The sequence below is a fragment of the Misgurnus anguillicaudatus genome, chromosome 7, assembly GCF_027580225.2.
Source record: "Misgurnus anguillicaudatus chromosome 7, ASM2758022v2, whole genome shotgun sequence".
NCBI classification, from domain to species: domain Eukaryota; kingdom Metazoa; phylum Chordata; class Actinopteri; order Cypriniformes; family Cobitidae; genus Misgurnus; species Misgurnus anguillicaudatus.
The window spans coordinates 19835798-19852291 of NC_073343.2; the positions used below are offsets into that span (position 1 = coordinate 19835798).

Consider the following 16494-nt stretch of genomic DNA (forward strand, 5'->3'; position numbering starts at 1 on the left):
TATGTAGTTACGTCATATGCGCACAATTTCCTTAAAGTCACGAGGATGTACAGCTTATGTCTTGGTCTCTTGTTTATAAATCTCTGAAATCTTGCAAGAAGCAATTACAATCTTTTCACCAAAGCAATAAACGCAGTTATTTGTATAAGAAACTGTCTTTATTTCTTACAAATGTTTATTGAAGGGATTTTTCCTGTAAGAATCTTTATAATGTTATTGTTGCATGTCATCAGGAGTGTCGGGCTGACAAGATGGATGACTCGCTTTAAAGGCCTCAATTTCCGTTAAGATCTGATTTAACCTCCGGATAGTAGGGAAAGGGGTCAGGTCCACCTTAAACCTTTAGGCAAATGAAAGTAAAGATTATTTACTTCTAAGATCCTTTTTGCAAATTTCTGTTGCTTAAGAAAATAACTTTTACCTTTCAGCATTGTAGACCTGGGGCACAAGGCAAATATCTGCCATGGATATCTAGAAGAGTAAGTAGGGTAGCCATGTGATATTTAAATCATGCTAATGTTAAACATGTGGTAGTCATACAGTACAGTATGTCTTCTGCTATGATTAGGAAGAAATGACATTCATTATTACCTCATCACCTACACAGTATTTTCCAGATGTCTGCTTCAAGATGGGCTCTAGAGCTTTAACACAAAATAAAAATATTATAATAAATTAAAGTATTGGGTATAAGAAGTACATTTCATTGTTACGATGAGTATAGAAAAACTGGTAACACTTTACAATAAGATTGTATTGCTAATTTAGTAATGCATTAGCTAACATACAGTAATTAAAGGCAATATTTTTTTTTATCGTTTATTAATTTCTGTTAATGCCAAAACAGTTATTCATGTTATTTCATGGTGCATTAACCAATGTTAACAATGTATTATTAAATACTGAAATTTAAGGTCCCTTTCTTTCTGTGTATTTGAAGCTTTGATTGTGTTTACAGTGTGCAATATAACCTGTGTTCATGTTTTACATGTATAAAAAAACCCTGTATTTTCACCACAATTGACTTCTCTGTATAGCGCTGTTTTCACTATCCTAAAAGTGGGCTGTCTTCCTTGTTCTATGAAGTCCCTCCTTCAGAAATGCGTATCGAGTTCTGATTGTGTCACTTGTTTAGTGTGTTTTGATTCATTAGCAGCTTAGCTTGCCATTCTTCTTCTTCTTCTTTTGTTGTTTAAATGGCGGGTGGCAAACCAACTTAAGGCAAAGAGTATAGAAGCCCAAGAGGCGAAACTCAATAGAACGCTCCATAGCAACAGTTGCCCCCATGACGTGACGGCGCGGCCGCCATTATGGACTGAAAACTGAAGGAAACCGCCGAAAAATAAGAGAGGCATCCAGCTGCAGCCCCGCAGACTCACTTCTTGCTGGACACCAGTGGCTGGACACCAGTGGATGGACAGCTGACGTCATTTCCGTATCGTCATTCACTTTTCAAATTTGACGCGCCATGCACATGTCAGCGGTAAGAAAAAATTATAAACTGTCGATGATTTATAGGTCATGTCAGAATTCAAATGCACAAACTAGCTAGACAGTTTTAGGGGGCAGGAATGATGTGTGGTGTGCACAGTGTGCAATAGTTTATTTGGAACTTTTCATGTTTTATTTTCTCTTGAAATCGGGACTTCCCCCACAGCGATACCCTTACGGGCCTGACTGTTGCATCTTCATTCTGATGGTCAGATTTGTCTAATTTAACTAAGATGTGTGTAATTTCCAATAAATATTGCAAAACCACGAAGTGTTAATTTGATTTGCATTGTTTGGTAAATTGTCTGATCATGTGCATCTACGTATATTTAAAGTGGTTACATAAAAAACCTGTGGTCAATTAACATGTAAAGTTACAAGTCTGTTGTATTGACAAAACGTTATAGTTCATTGATCTAGGCTGAATTTAAGTCACAAAAAAATAACGTTAGTGTAATGATCTTAACAATATATATTTTCAAGGTGGTTCTTGTGAATGCAGTTTGCATGAATTATGATGTTATAATATTAAGCATATTATTGAGATTTTTTATGTAAAGAGATATGATAAAGATCATATTTCAATTTGCACACAGATTTTATATTATATATTTTAAGTCATTAAAGTAAAATGACAATACGAAAAAGACGTGTGCAATTAAGCCTGCAAAAAATGTCTATCCAGGGGTGAAAACCGAAAATAAATATGCTGTCTATCCAGAGGTAAAAACCGAAAATAAATATGCTGTCTATCCAGAGGTGAAAATATGAAATAAAATTGCTGTTCATTCAGCGGCGAAAAAGGAAATTAGCGGCGAAACGGAAGTGACGTAGGCCGTCCATCCACTGGTGTCCAGCCACTGGTGTCTAGTCGGAGGTGAGTCTGCGGGGCTGCAGCTGGATGCTATTGAAAAATAATGAGAGTCAATGGCACTGAACCAACTTAACATAACAAAAACTTGGCATAACTTATTTTTTTTTCTGGTCGTAATATCTAAATACGAAAACAACATGGTTATGCATGGCCTAATTATCCTTAGGAAAATAGTATTTTGGGACAAAATATTAATATAAAAGTACGATAAGACTACTATAAAAATACTATAGCGGCTCTAGGATATTATAGAGGTATTACAGAACATAACATACTTCTGTGATGTTCTAATACCTCTAAAATATTTTAAAGCTGCTATAATATTTCTATAGTAGTCCTACCGTACTTCCATAGTATGTCCCAAAATACTATAGTATTCCTATAAGATTACTATACTATTTTGTCCCAAAATACTATAAGATTCCTATAGTACTTTTTCGTAAGGGTATGTCCCCCACCGAATCGGCTTCATTAGCCTACCACTTACGGTTTGCAAAGATACAATTATAAAATTACTGTAAACCTTTAATCTACCAATATTTATGTTCTATTATGCATTTTCCTTGTTATATGAATAACAGAAATTCATGAAATAATATATAGGCAGACACACAGTAATAACATTTATTCAAATGATTGAACATCACCATATATGATTTGGAAAAATAAATAAATACAATTATGAGTTAATCTTTTACATAGAATATCACAAAAATATTAACAAGTTTTTTCAACATCTTCATTGAAAGTGCACACAGTGAACGTTTCAATGGCAAGAACAAAAACAATCTGTGAATGTCCTATTACAGGCGGAAAGGTACAAAAAAGATGTGCAATCTAGCAAGTGCACACATGAACTATAAACAGTACTAAAATGGAGCCATAAGATCTCAGTAATTAATCAGACACCACCATCTATTGTGTGAGCATTTAAGTTTTGTTGTATTTTTTTCTTTTTGTGAGAGAAGAGGCACTGACATAGAATGGAAGCATTAGTCAGCTACTAGCCAGTTCAAGTTTTGTATAGATTTCTAAAAATGAACAATAACTGATTGATGAAGGCCCCGCTACAGCTTCCACGGTATGCTGGTCTTTGGAGGGAGGAGGAACTTGACTCTGCTTGCTTGACACACACACACAAAAAAAATTAAATATAATTTCACTGCAGAACAATATTAATAAATACAATTTCAGATACATTTGCTGTAAAACATAAGAGAAGTCTGAACTTCCATCTTTTATAAATAGAATCAGTCTACCTGAATAAATAAATATATATATATAGAAATAAATGAGCATCTTACGTTTTTTACGTGGCAACTCCTGGCGTGTCTTCGGAGGTTTACGCTTCCTCTTGACATCTAGTGGGGGAGGTGGGTTAGGGGCCTGTATTCTTGTGGGCACAGCATCCCAGTTCAGCCCACCATGGCTGTAAGACAATGACATGATTTGTAATCCTCAACCTAGTAAACTATTTTTAACTACATCAGGACACTGTCAGAGGATGAGGGTTCAGTCATTTTGGATAATGTACCTCCAAATGCTGTACAGGTATGTCAAGTGTAGTAGATGGGAGTAGGAGTTTAGAAAAAGGAGAAAAGGAAGTCAATTGCAGTTTTAGAATGAGATGAGATGTTAGAAGGTACTTTAAGATGAGCTAGATATTATAGATAGAAGAGCTACACATTGAAACATATTTTCAAGAAGTATTAGAGTTTTATATTACACATACACATCAGATGGTCTTTTGAACTGGCTGCTGTGGAAATGGTCTGCACACCCTGTAGGTCCGATGCAGCTGATCCAAAGGTATGCCATGAAGGGATGCATTCCTTAGATTCTGGACCCACCTGGCACACCTGCAATGTATACATATGAAACATGATGAATAAATGTTTTCAAGTATCAGATGTATTTTGAACAAGAAAATAGAAAACTTCTGTTAGACTTAAATCTATTTATAATGCGAACATAAAATGGCATTGCACCTGGTATGCATTTTCATGTAACGTTATCTAAGGCACGCACAATATGGCAATTTCTAGCTGGGTGCAAACACTTTGCCTCAGTTAAATGTAACTTACCATTCATTTCGGTCAGGCATTAAGCAAAATTAAGTAATCACTACTTCTCCTGTCGCATACCATCAACATAGTATATTGTTATTTCTGTTATTTCATCAACATTAGCTGATGCGGGTTTTAATCAACTCATGCAAGCATCTATCATTTAACGTTAGCATTCCCTGCTAAAAGAAATTCCCGCCAGGTTGAGCCTGAAAATTGTTAGCAGCTACCACTATTTCATCCACCACACTCAAAACAGCAATTTTATTCTAAAAAAAAACATGTCTATGCTATGGAAAATAAATGCGATCTAAAAAAATCCGTCAATCATTACTTTATAAGGCAAACTTGACAGATGCACTAGCCTTACATTCAAGCAGATTTACAAAAGTTAACAATGCGTTCAACATTCAAGTTAAACCAAGACATCATTAAAATATTTCTACTTAAATGAGTTATTACCTTTGTGCATCCTTTGGAAACCGATGAAATGCCAAATCGCTTCTGGCGGACTGATAATTTTTGCAATTTATTGCAGAACACTGCTTGCGTTTCGACCACTTTGCACATCTTCACAGTTGTGCTTTCAGTCCCTAATGGCGGCCGAGGCTCCGCAGCGCCATCTACTGACTGTTACCCATAACAAAACAGAGCTTCGCCTCTTGGGCTTCTATACTCTTTGCTTAAGGTGCATTTACCGCCACATACTGGATTGGCATATGGAGCACTACTTGGTTGAATACATTTGGTGATAAAAAAAAAAAAAAGATATTTAATGATTAACTCTATATCTTTTTTACCAGTTCTGTATCCTTTAAATATTTTAATAACTCCTCACGTATTTTATAATTTGTTCCTTCTCCTAATATTTCCTTGAGTGAAAGACTACTTACATTCCCATTCTTTAGTAACTGAACCAGTTCAATTCTTTCTCTGTTGTATGCTATACATTCTAGTAATACATGCTTTACTGTCTCTGGATATCCACATTTATCACAATTACCTGTTTCATGTTTACCTATTTTATATAGACTTTGATTTAGTTAGCTTGCCATTAGCTTAGACAGCGACTGATGTATTCCGGTGTCATGAGCAATCCGGTCCCCCCGGGCGGTTCGGTCTCCCCTGGGACCCCGATTGGTATCTAGCACTAATGCCTGCTCAAAAATTTGTCATTGCAATATCTCGTCTGCATACGCGGCTAGCAAGCTAATTATGTTGTACAAAATAGAAACATAACATTTTTTAAAAATAAAAGTTAACTAAAAAAACAATATAATAAACTAATATTCATGTTGCAGACACGTCAGTACTTTTGTGTCATCATCTGCTTTACAAAAACAATGCTTTTATTTTTTGTAAATTATTAACATACCTTACGGAATATATTTTTAATAGTTAAAGTGTAGTAATCATGGCTTATAATTATAATTTAAATGTGTGATTCAACTATGTAGTAATCATGTTTTGTATAAGTAATTAATGAGTAAGTAATTGTATAAGTAGACAGTCAAAAGTGGAAATGGTACAGTATAATAATCTAAGTAATAAAATGACACAAGCAATGTGTAGATCTCTCACCTATAGCCTCATTTATATACTACTATATGAAACATATCATTTAAAAGACATCAATTGTAATTTTAACAACGTTCTAACTACACAAATCATAACGCGATCTTGTAGGAATTGTAATAAGGCGCTAAAAAAAAACTACCCATGAGGAGTTTTTTCAGCCAATGGAGTCGCGCGGGGTCCTAGGGGAGACCGAATTGCCCAGGGGGACCGAATTGCTCACGACACCGGTAGGCGGAGTTTAGTAAAAAAACTACTACTGACGTCATTAAAGCAGGAAGTAGAGGGCTGTAGTCCAAACCGGCCATTCGCTGTAGGCTTTGAAAGGCGAATTCTGTTAAAGAAAATATATCGTCTGGCAGTGAACTTTAAGCTTTATCATTTTACAGGTATTATTTATGCTCTAACAGCAACATTACACACTAAACATTCACACGGGGCGCTAACGCTTAATGGAAGGCTTGTCTGAAGCGTGGCCAACAGCTAATCACAGTGGCTGCAGCACATCCTCTGGTCTTCCATAAATGTAATTGGCTGGCTCAGCCTAGGTTATTTGCATAAGGCAATCTGATTGGCTGACGCACGCATTGCCGCTTGAAAAGTTGAGAAATGTTCAACTTCTGCAGCGAGCAACGGCACTGACGCGCAACGGCACTGACGCAGCGCCAACGGATCCACAATTCAGTTCTGCAATGCATGACGTCACGCATTAAAAGTGAATGGGAAGCGTTAATGCTTACGCCCCGTGTGAATGTACCGTAACTGTGCTTTCATACCGCCAAGAGCGTCAAAGTGACCGGAATTCATGCATTTTCAATGAGGGCCGGCGGCGAGCTCCGTCGGGCAGCGGCACAGCTTATCATGTACGGTGTGAGTGTCGAGGAGAGTTTAAAAATCAACTTTATGGTAATTAGCTATGACGCGGTTCGGCCGCAAACAAACGGAAGGTGGAAACGTTCAGCGGCAACCAATCGGAAGGCGGAAACCTCCGCTTGAGAGGATTTCAGAGAATGCATTCTAGTGTCACTGTACATTCACACGGGGCAAAAGCGTTAACTCTTGACGGACGGCTTGCCTGAGGCGTGGCCAACAGCCAATCACAGTGGCTGCAACACATGCTCCAGTCTTCCATAAACGTAATTGGCTGGCTCTGCCTAGGTTATTTGCATAAGACGATCAGATTGGCTGACGCACGCATTGCTGCTTCAAAAGTTGAGAAATGTTCAACTTCTGCCGTGAGCAATGGCAGTGATGCGGCGCCGACGGAACCACAATTCAGTTCGGCAGCGCATGACGTCACCCATTAAAAGTGAATGGGAAGCGTTAAAGGAATAGTCTACTCATTTTCAATATTAAAATATGTTATTACCTTAACTAAGAATTGTTGATACATCCCTCTATCATCTGTGTGCGTGCACGTAAGCGCTGGAGCGCGCTGCGACGCTTCGATAGCATTTAGCTTAGCCCCATTCATTCAATGCTACCATTTAGAGAGAAAGTTAGAAGTGACCAAACACATCAACGTTTTTCCTATTTAAGACGAGTAGTTATACGAGCAAGTTTGGTGGTACAAAATAAAACATAGCGCTTTTCTAAGTGGATTTAAAAGAGGAACTATATTTTATGGCGTAATAGCACTTTTAGGAGTACTTCGACTCGCCTGAAAAGTCCGCTCCCCTTCTCACTCTCATAATGGGAGAGGGAGGGTGATCTATTTCGACCTCACTCAGACCGTCACCACGGTCTTACCTTGAATGATGCCATTCTGCTAGCTCTCCTCGAGACCTAATGTAAACAATGTCAGATGACTGACCCCAAGTGGTTGGTTCCCTATAAAACTTCCGGGTGAACCGAACACTTCCTCTTTGCCTTTCTCGCCTCTTCAGAGACCGGTTTTTGAGAAAATCTGCGTGTATACGTTGATATTGGAAATCTTTAACTTACCCATTCAATCCGTCACTATTGTGCAGGCGCCTGGTGCCCCTGAGGATTGCGGTAAGCTAATTGTTTTTCCTTTCTTCTATTTTCAGGTAGGTGGTTGGTATTATTTACATTACAAATGAATGAACTTGATTCATGTTAACATTTGTTTTGTAGGGTTTGTGTTCCGACGCTAATTAGCGTACGGATGTGGTGAGTATTTTTTGTGCTCTTGTTATTTACATCAGTAAAAGGAGTTTTATTGTTTACCCGCTGATCTGCTGTTCGCAACGGAGAGGGTTCTGTCGCCTGTTTTTGATCTGTGCGTTCGCGCGTAGATAGGTGATTGTACAATAAACAAATTATAAATAATAAGTTATTATATATATATATTTATATATATTATATATATTTATATATATTTTATAATATTAATTTTCTTTGCAATTTATACATATATTATCTCACTGACTCCATTGTCTGCAGGGGTTCAGCGAAATTAGGTACACACTTTATATATAGTATTTGACAGACTTCTGTGCGCAGGAGTAAAGTATTAATATTTTTCTGTGTTATTTGAGCGACATCTGTCCGCAGTTGTCTTACAATCATGAGTAAGCCCGTGTGCCGTTATTGCCACGCTATCATGCATCCTCGGGATGGACACCGGGAGTGTCCATCATGTCTGGGTATGTCCCATTTGTTGGAGGACATCGAAAAAACATGTTCTCTACAAGAGAGAGTGCAAAGAGCTTCGCTTTTTGGTCGAGCAGCTCATGATAGAGGAACATCAGGATCAGAGACTGATGTTCGCTCCCCTAAACGGAAAAGGGTGCATTCTCCTGTTAAAGGCCGTGATGGACCTAGCTGTTCTGATGGAAGGAAGTCAGGAGTTAGGGACCCTCAAATGGACACCCAGATGCAAATCCTATCAACTTTACGTGATCTGGCTGGGAAAATTGATAATTTTAGGCCCCAAAATATGGGACTAGGTACACAACAGCAGACAGTTCCGTCTGTTGTTTCTGAAGATGATATCTCTCTAAATCAGGGAGAAAGAGGTAACACCCCTGACACCATTTCTTTACATGCTCATGACTCTCTTTTTGGTAGTGATGATCATGATGATACTGACGAAGATCAGGAAAATGAGTCCAGGTCTTCTGTTACTGACAGTACACAACCTGACATTCTTACCAGAATTCTTAGTGCTGCAAGAATTTTGGGTCTGGAAACCCAGGCTGAGCCATCAACGACACCAGCGGTGCAAGGAGTGTGGGCCGGAGTCTCACAGTCTCAACCACCTGTTTCGATCCCTGTTGCTGAGGACTATTTACAAATGCTAAGCAAAGCATGGAATCATCCCAAAGCTGCACCCCAGTTCAATGCCGGTTGCAGACGTTTTGCTAACATACAATATGCTGTAGAAACAGGCATGGGGGGTATGCCAGCGGTAGAGCGTGAGATGGCATCTTTAACATCTTTGGGTCTAGACCGGGTAACGGATGACCCACGCTGTCCCCGGAAAGAGTGTGAGAAGACCGACAATTTAGTTTGTCGAACCTACAACTCAGCCACACGTGCAGCCCGGTCTGGTAATGCTTTAGCCATAATTCTAGCTTCTCTACGGAAACTTGTGAATCCAGAGGATCGGGACATTATGGGTTTGGTCGATGCAGCCTTGGTTACGCACGCCCAGCTTACTAGGGACATTGGGGCGTCTATGTCATCTGCAATCCTTTCTCGTAGACAGATTTGGCTAGCACAGACATCGCTGCCTGATACTATCAGGAAAGAACTGACCCACATGCCCGTCACACCAGGCCGTGTGTTTCATCCAGATTCCCAGACGACACTGGATAAAGCGGAGCAAGCGAGGCGTAGAAGAGATTCAGTGCAACGCACGTTTGGTTCCGTCAAGGCAACTAAACAATCATATCAAGGCTCTCAGCCCTCTTATCATCCTCATTTTGGTCGGTCAGGATCATGGGAGTTCAGCAGAGGGCAGAATACCTATTCCCAGAGGTTTGATAGCAGTCAAAGTGCCAGACATGCACCTCGGCATTCACAAATGTCTCGTTTTCGTACATCAGGAAGAAATGCACCCCAAAAGAAGCAAAACCCCAGGGGCTCTGGCCCCTATGGAGGAACTGCATAGCAATCCTGGGAGAGCGGCCGGAATCTGCTCCCAGCTATGCCTGGACAGTTGGGAGAGAAAAATTTCGGATCGTTGGGTACTGGCTACAATAAAAAGCGGGTACAGAATCCAGTTCCGGCGACGACCCCCTTCGTTTTCAGGGATTCACGTAACTGTGGTCAAAGACTTAGTCCAGGCAGAAATTTTATCCAAGGAGATAGCAACACTCCTGGAGAAGAAAGCGATTACTCAGCTACAACCCTACGAACAGCACACTGGGTTTTATTCGAACTATTTCCTTGTGCCCAAAAAGGATGGTGGTCTCCGACCCATCTTAGAACTAAGGCGCCTGAATGCGTACATAAAAGTGTTGCCGTTCAAAATGCTGACCACTGGCCAAATTCTGGAGGCTATAGAGCCAAACGAGTGGTTTACAACGCTAGACCTCAAGGATGCATACTTCCATGTGCCCATTCATCCAGATCACAGGAAGTTCCTTCGCTTTGCTTTCCAAGCTCAAGCATATCAATTCAGGGTCCTTCCTTTCGGCCTTTCCCTCTCTCCATGTGTATTTACCAGGGTGGTGTCAGCCGCCCTTTACCCTCTCCAGGCTGTGGGTATAAAGATACTCCCATACCTGGACGACTGGTTGATCTGTGCACAAAGTCGGGAGCAGGTTGTAAGAGATACAGCCGCTGTTATCAACCATATACAGGAACTCGGGTTTCGTTTGAACCACGAGAAGAGCCATGTCGAGCCACGACAAGTAACCATATTTGTCGGGTTAGTTTTGAACACATTAACAATGACAGCATCTCTGTCTCCACAGAGAGTAGCAAGTTTATCGGCCCTGTCGCAGTCGTTCCGTTTAGGCAAACGGATGGAGCTGGCACAGTTCCAGAGATTAATGGGGACAATATCGGCAGCGATAAAGGTTGTACCCCTGGGAATGCTCAAAGCACGACCACTGCAGTGGTGGATCAACAAATTCCAACTCCACCCCAAATTACACAGACGAGTGAAGTTGAAGATTACACGGAAGTGTGTTCACGCTCTGCGTCCTTGGATGAGGAGCAGCAGCTTGGGGCAGGGTGTTCCTCTGGGGAATATACCAGAGAGGAGAATGGTAGTGACAACCGATGCTTCCCTGACAGGTTGGGGAGCTGTCTGGCAAGGAAGATCGGTCAGAGGTTCATGGAAGTTCCCCTGGACCATGGAACACATCAATGTGATGGAGCTGAGGGCAATCTATCTGTCTTTGAGACAATTGATTCCATTCCTACAGGACAAGCATGTCCTCGTAAGGACCGACAACATGTCGGCAGTTTATTACATTAATCATCAGGGAGGAACCAGGTCATTGCGCTGTCTTCAGGAAACCAGGAGACTTCTCTTCTGGGCCCACCCGAGACTCGCCTCTCTCAGGGCAGTCTATATACCCGGAGTAGTGAACCGGGCTGCCGATCTCCTCTCTCGAACTGGACCTCTCCCGGGGGAATGGCGATTACACCCGGAGGTGGTGCATCTGATATGGACCAGGTTTGGAAAAGCCCACACAGACCTGTTCGCATCAGCCGAGACAACACATTGCAAGATGTGGTTCTCCCTGAACGGCCAAGGTGGGCCTTTGGGACTGGATGCACTGTCTCACGAGTGGCCAAAAGGCTTACTATACGCTTTTCCTCCTCTACCATTGATTCCTCATGTACTCAAACGAGTGGATCTGGGGTATTGCAGGATTTTACTGATTGCCCCGAAATGGCCAAAGAGACATTGGTTCCCACTTCTTTTACGTCTGGTACGAGGCCATCCGTGGCCACTACCAATCAGAGCGGACCTTCTCTCTCAAGTGGAAGGTCAGATCTGGCACCCAAATCCAGCCACGTTACAGCTTTGGGTCTGGCCCCTAATCAGCCCTTCTCTTGTCAATTAGAGGAAGCAGTAAGGAAAACCATAAACAATGCTAAAGCACCATCCACTTGGGATAACTACTCAAGCAAGTGGCGTGTTTTCTCTAACTGGTGTCAGGACAAAAACCTAGACCCCACGAATTGTGGTCTTGATTCGATTTTATGTTTTCTTCAGTCACTTCTAGACTCAGGAAGAAAAGTTAACACAGTGAGGGTTTATGTGGCGGCTATTTCTCATTTCCACAGTCTTGTGGAAGGTTTAGCAGTTGGTAAGCACGTCTTGATTACTCGGTTTCTCAAAGGGGCACGTCGACTCTATCCTGAAAAAAGGCTGAGGTCACCATCCTGGGATCTTCCCATGGTTCTCCAGTCATTAACTAGAGCCCCATTTGAACCACTGGCCCAAGCGGATCTTAAGTCACTAACATGGAAAACAGTTTTTCTTCTGGCTATCTGCTCAGCAAAACGTGTGGGCGAATTACATTCTTTAACAGTGAGTGAAGATTGTCTAAGATGGAAAGCAAACTATTCGGGGGTCTCTCTTTGGCCAAACCCGGCTTTCCTGCCTAAGGTTCTTAATGATCGTACGATCAATCAAGTGATTGAACTTGCAGCCTTTCAGCCTGAGCCTGATCCTTCTTGTACAGACCTTGATCTTGCCACCTTATGTCCAGTTAGAGCACTTCGCACATACATTGAGCGGACACAGTCATTACGACATTTACATACTCAGTTGTTCTTGTGTTTTGATAAGAAAAGTCTTGGAAAACCAGCCTCAAAACAGCGTCTATCACATTGGATAGTAGACACTATTGCACATGCATACTCCAGTCAAAGCTTACCAGTCCCAAGGAATCTGGTAGCTCATTCTACCAGGAGTTTGGCCACTTCCTGGGCAGCACTTAAAGGGGTGGCACTAATGGACATATGCACAGCAGCATCATGGAGTTCGCCTTGTACCTTTGCCAGGTATTACAGAGTCAATGTGGCGGACCCTGTTTCGATTGGGTCAACAATCCTGCTCTCGGCTGCCAAGCAAGGAGGTGAAGAAGGACAAGCTTCCATCCTTCGTGACCTTGATGGCACTAGTCATCCAAGGTAAGACCGTGGTGACGGTCTGAGTGAGGTCGAAATAGATCGTAGGTTATGGCTATAACTATGGATCTATGAGACCGAACGATGACCGTCACCATTTCTTGTCACTCAGGATGAACTGAGGCGTTCCAGGCAAGAGGAAGTGTTCGGTTCACCCGGATGTTTTATAGGGAACCAACCACTTGGGGTCAGTCATCTGACATTGTTTACATTAGGTCTCGAGGAGAGCTAGCAGAATGGCATCATTCAAGGTAAGACCGTGGTGACGGTCATCGTTCGGTCTCATAGATCCATAGTTATAGCCATAACCTACGTTACTGCGCCGAGTCGAAGTACTGCCAAAAGTGCTATTACGCCATAAAATATAGTTCCTCTTTTAAATCCGCTTAGAAAAGCGCTACGTTTTATTTTGTACCACCAAACTTGCTCGTATAACTACTCGTCTTTAATAGGAAAAACGTTGATGTGTTTGGTCACTTCTAACTTTATCTCTAAATGGTACCATTGAATGAATGGGGCTAAGCTAAATGCTATCGAAGCGTCGCAGCGCACTCAGGTGCTTACGTGCACGCACACAGATGATAGAGGGATGTATCAACAATTCTTAGTTAGGGTAATAACATTTTAATATTGAAAATGAGTAGACTATTCCTTTAACGCTTATGCCCTGTGTGAATGTACTGTCAGAGGATCCACTACACCTTTTCTATAGTGTCGTAAGTAGGGCAGCCAGAGCTGTTTGCACGCTCTCTATTTTTAAATATTTTGATATTAAAGCACAGTAACTAGGGTTTAAAAAAATGGGTCAGAAAGAACGTGACCTTTAACATGAACTAAGATTAATAAATGCTGTAGAGGTATTGTTCATTGTTAGTTTATGTTAGCTAATGCATTGATTTTAACAAATATACAACCTATTGTAAAGTGTAGCTGAAAAAATTATTGAAACGCAACAGTCAGGTTTGAAAAAAGGCAAATAATTGCTACCATATGAATGAGTACCATTAAAAAAAACAGCGAACTTGCTCCCATTAAAACATTGCAAATCATGTTAAGGAAAGTTGTCTTGCATTCTAAAACAGGGATATTTCTCTACAAACTTCAAAATAGTATTTAATACATTTTGATCAATGACTAAAAAAGTTTTACCATTGTTTTGGTGTACTGAGTAATTATTTTCTTAAATTAAAGATGTAAGTACCTTTGCCTTTTCCTCATCTTTCTTAAATATTTTGCTTGCTTGTAACACTCACCTTCAAATCCTTTGTTGATGAAATGTTGAGCCCACTGTAGTTTTTCTGCACCAATTTTCTGAATCACATACAGATTCTGAAAATACAGCACCATTGAATAAAATAAGTCATGAACAGCATGCCTTGTGCAGAAATAAGCATAGTATAAGTATTTGCTACATTGTTGTACCCTGATATTTTTACATTGCATGTGTAATTCACAAATGGTGTCCATGTATCATTTTATACATCAAAATTGCTACTTTGCATTTTTTTAAATTAACTTGTGCATCATTGTTTCTTTATTTGTCAAACTGCACAATGAACTTTTGTATACTGCCTAGAATGTTTGCATGCTGCACACAACATATATTGTACCATCAGTCACTTAAAAAGAAACATTTTACAAAGAAAGTAATTTTGTTTTGTTCAGTGTATATACTAGATTTGTACAAAACACATTGATGTGTTGCAACTGTGTGTTACCTGTTTTTATATGAAATGCAAGACTGTACACCACATGATCCACAAGTTGCTGATTAATAAACACTTACTGTTAGTAAATGTACATGTACTCACCTGAAGGGGCTGGATCCCAGAGGCGATGATGTCACAGATCATGCGGACCTTAGCACGCTGCTTTGGGTCTGCAGGTAGAAGGCGGGGCCCTGGCCGAGTTTCCTCAATGTACTGGATAATAGCCAACTATGCAAAGTAATATAAATTATGGTAATGTAGATTAAAATAATTTCTGTATACTAAAAAGCAGGAGAATGCGCTTGTATTCTTACCGACTGAGACAAAGTGATGCCATCAATGGCAAGTGCAGGCACTTGTTGCATTGGATTTAATTCTTTAAATTGATCTGTGCGCTTATGAGTAAAAGAAAAAATCAAGTCAGTGTCCAAATGTTTATAAAAATTGCAATTACTAAATTTCAGATTAATCCCAATTCTGCAGTATTACCTGTTGTCCACCATCCTTGATAAGATTGACTGGTGCTTGTTCAAACTCAATGCCTTTCAGTGCAAATGCTAAAATGTATTAAAATAAATTTGCATAAAAACATAAACACTGATAAATAACATGCATATAATTAAAATACATGAACATTTAGGGTGATTTAATGTGTGAAGACTCACCAATCCGGACTCTCCAGGAGCAAGAACTTCTGAAGTACCCATACAGAACAGGCTAGAACATGAAAATACAACAATCAAACAAAGTTTTGCAAACAAAGCTTTAATTCAAGATGAGGAACAAACCTTGGGTTGAGTCGCCATTGTATTTTTTGTTCAAACTACTGCTATAAAAAAATACGCTACCCAGACAACCAATAGGATCTTACGCCCCCAAATCCTCCTCTTGGTTGCTATAGTATTCCATGACTAAGCAGCTTTGGCGGACTTTGTATGATATCGGCATAAGGAAGTCATCTGAAATCTGTTTATTTAAAAGTGTATCAACTCTCATTTGCAAACATGATTTGCAGACGGGATTTATGCATTTACCTTAATAAAACGTGCAGACGATGCAGTCATAGCACAACTGACTGTGTTTTCTCGTCTTGAAAAAGAAAACAGGGAGTTAGAGATTTGGACTTACTATACAGATGTGATGCCTGTTTTACCAATGAATCGTTGATATGAACCGATTCTCGAAAATGATTCGATCGAACCGATTTTGCAAAGCCTCGAACCATTAACCTTTTAATATTTGATTAAGAATATTAAAAAAAAAACACTTGTTTTTGTTTCTTAATTTATATATATTCATGTATTTCCTTATTATACTTACAATAATTGTGAAACAGTAACAAACACGTGACACTTAATGATAACATTTTTTTGAGTAAAAATGTAAAACGTCTCAGTGTGACGTTTCGAACAATTAAAAATGAACCGTCCAAATGAACCGATTCGTTCAAACTATTTTGACTGCTCCACACAGTTCAAAACAATGCATTTACTTGGTTTTGTTCTCAGGAAACGTTAAGACAGCGCACCTGTGATTTAACAAAATGCGATTAAAAACTGACGATTGTCTTTCTTGTAGATAAATAACGCACCCTACATCAGGTTCTGACACATTGTTCATAGAATTGATTGACAGGTTTGATACCCTATCGCATGGTTGAAAACTAGCTTTAACCCAGAGCCATTCTCTATGGCTCTGCTTTAACCTATGAGCGTGT

General features: G+C 40.1%; 1 protein-coding gene and 1 long non-coding RNA gene across 7 annotated transcripts; both read right to left on the bottom strand.

Annotated features, from left to right (window-relative positions):
• Positions 1-136: 136 nt before the first annotated feature.
• LOC129417637 (maleylacetoacetate isomerase) lies at positions 137-16412 on the bottom strand. Of its 6 annotated transcripts, XR_012370545.1 has the most exons (11): positions 16270-16412; positions 15812-15866; positions 15443-15494; positions 15267-15334; positions 15092-15172; positions 14880-15005; positions 14322-14397; positions 6271-6340; positions 592-644; positions 422-471; positions 251-340 (listed from the first exon to the last, which is right to left on the bottom strand). XR_012370545.1 is itself a non-coding variant. In XM_073869532.1 (10 exons), the coding sequence occupies exons 1-10, from the start codon at positions 16395-16397 to the stop codon at positions 214-216; spliced, it is 717 nt and encodes a 238-aa protein (XP_073725633.1). In that variant the 5' UTR covers positions 16398-16412; the 3' UTR covers positions 137-213. The 6 variants fall into 6 exon arrangements, 5 of the variants coding, with proteins under 5 accessions (XP_073725633.1, XP_073725632.1, XP_073725630.1 ...); XM_073869532.1 differs by lacking the exon at positions 6271-6340 and having other exon boundaries at positions 137-340; positions 16369-16412; XM_073869531.1 differs by lacking the exon at positions 6271-6340 and having other exon boundaries at positions 137-340; positions 16306-16412.
• Positions 3665-5108, bottom strand: LOC129446207 (uncharacterized). The gene is made up of 3 exons (XR_012370363.1): positions 4894-5108; positions 4098-4224; positions 3665-3794 (listed from the first exon to the last, which is right to left on the bottom strand). It is a non-coding gene; the product is annotated as an uncharacterized lncRNA (long non-coding RNA).
• Positions 16413-16494: the final 82 nt, after the last annotated feature.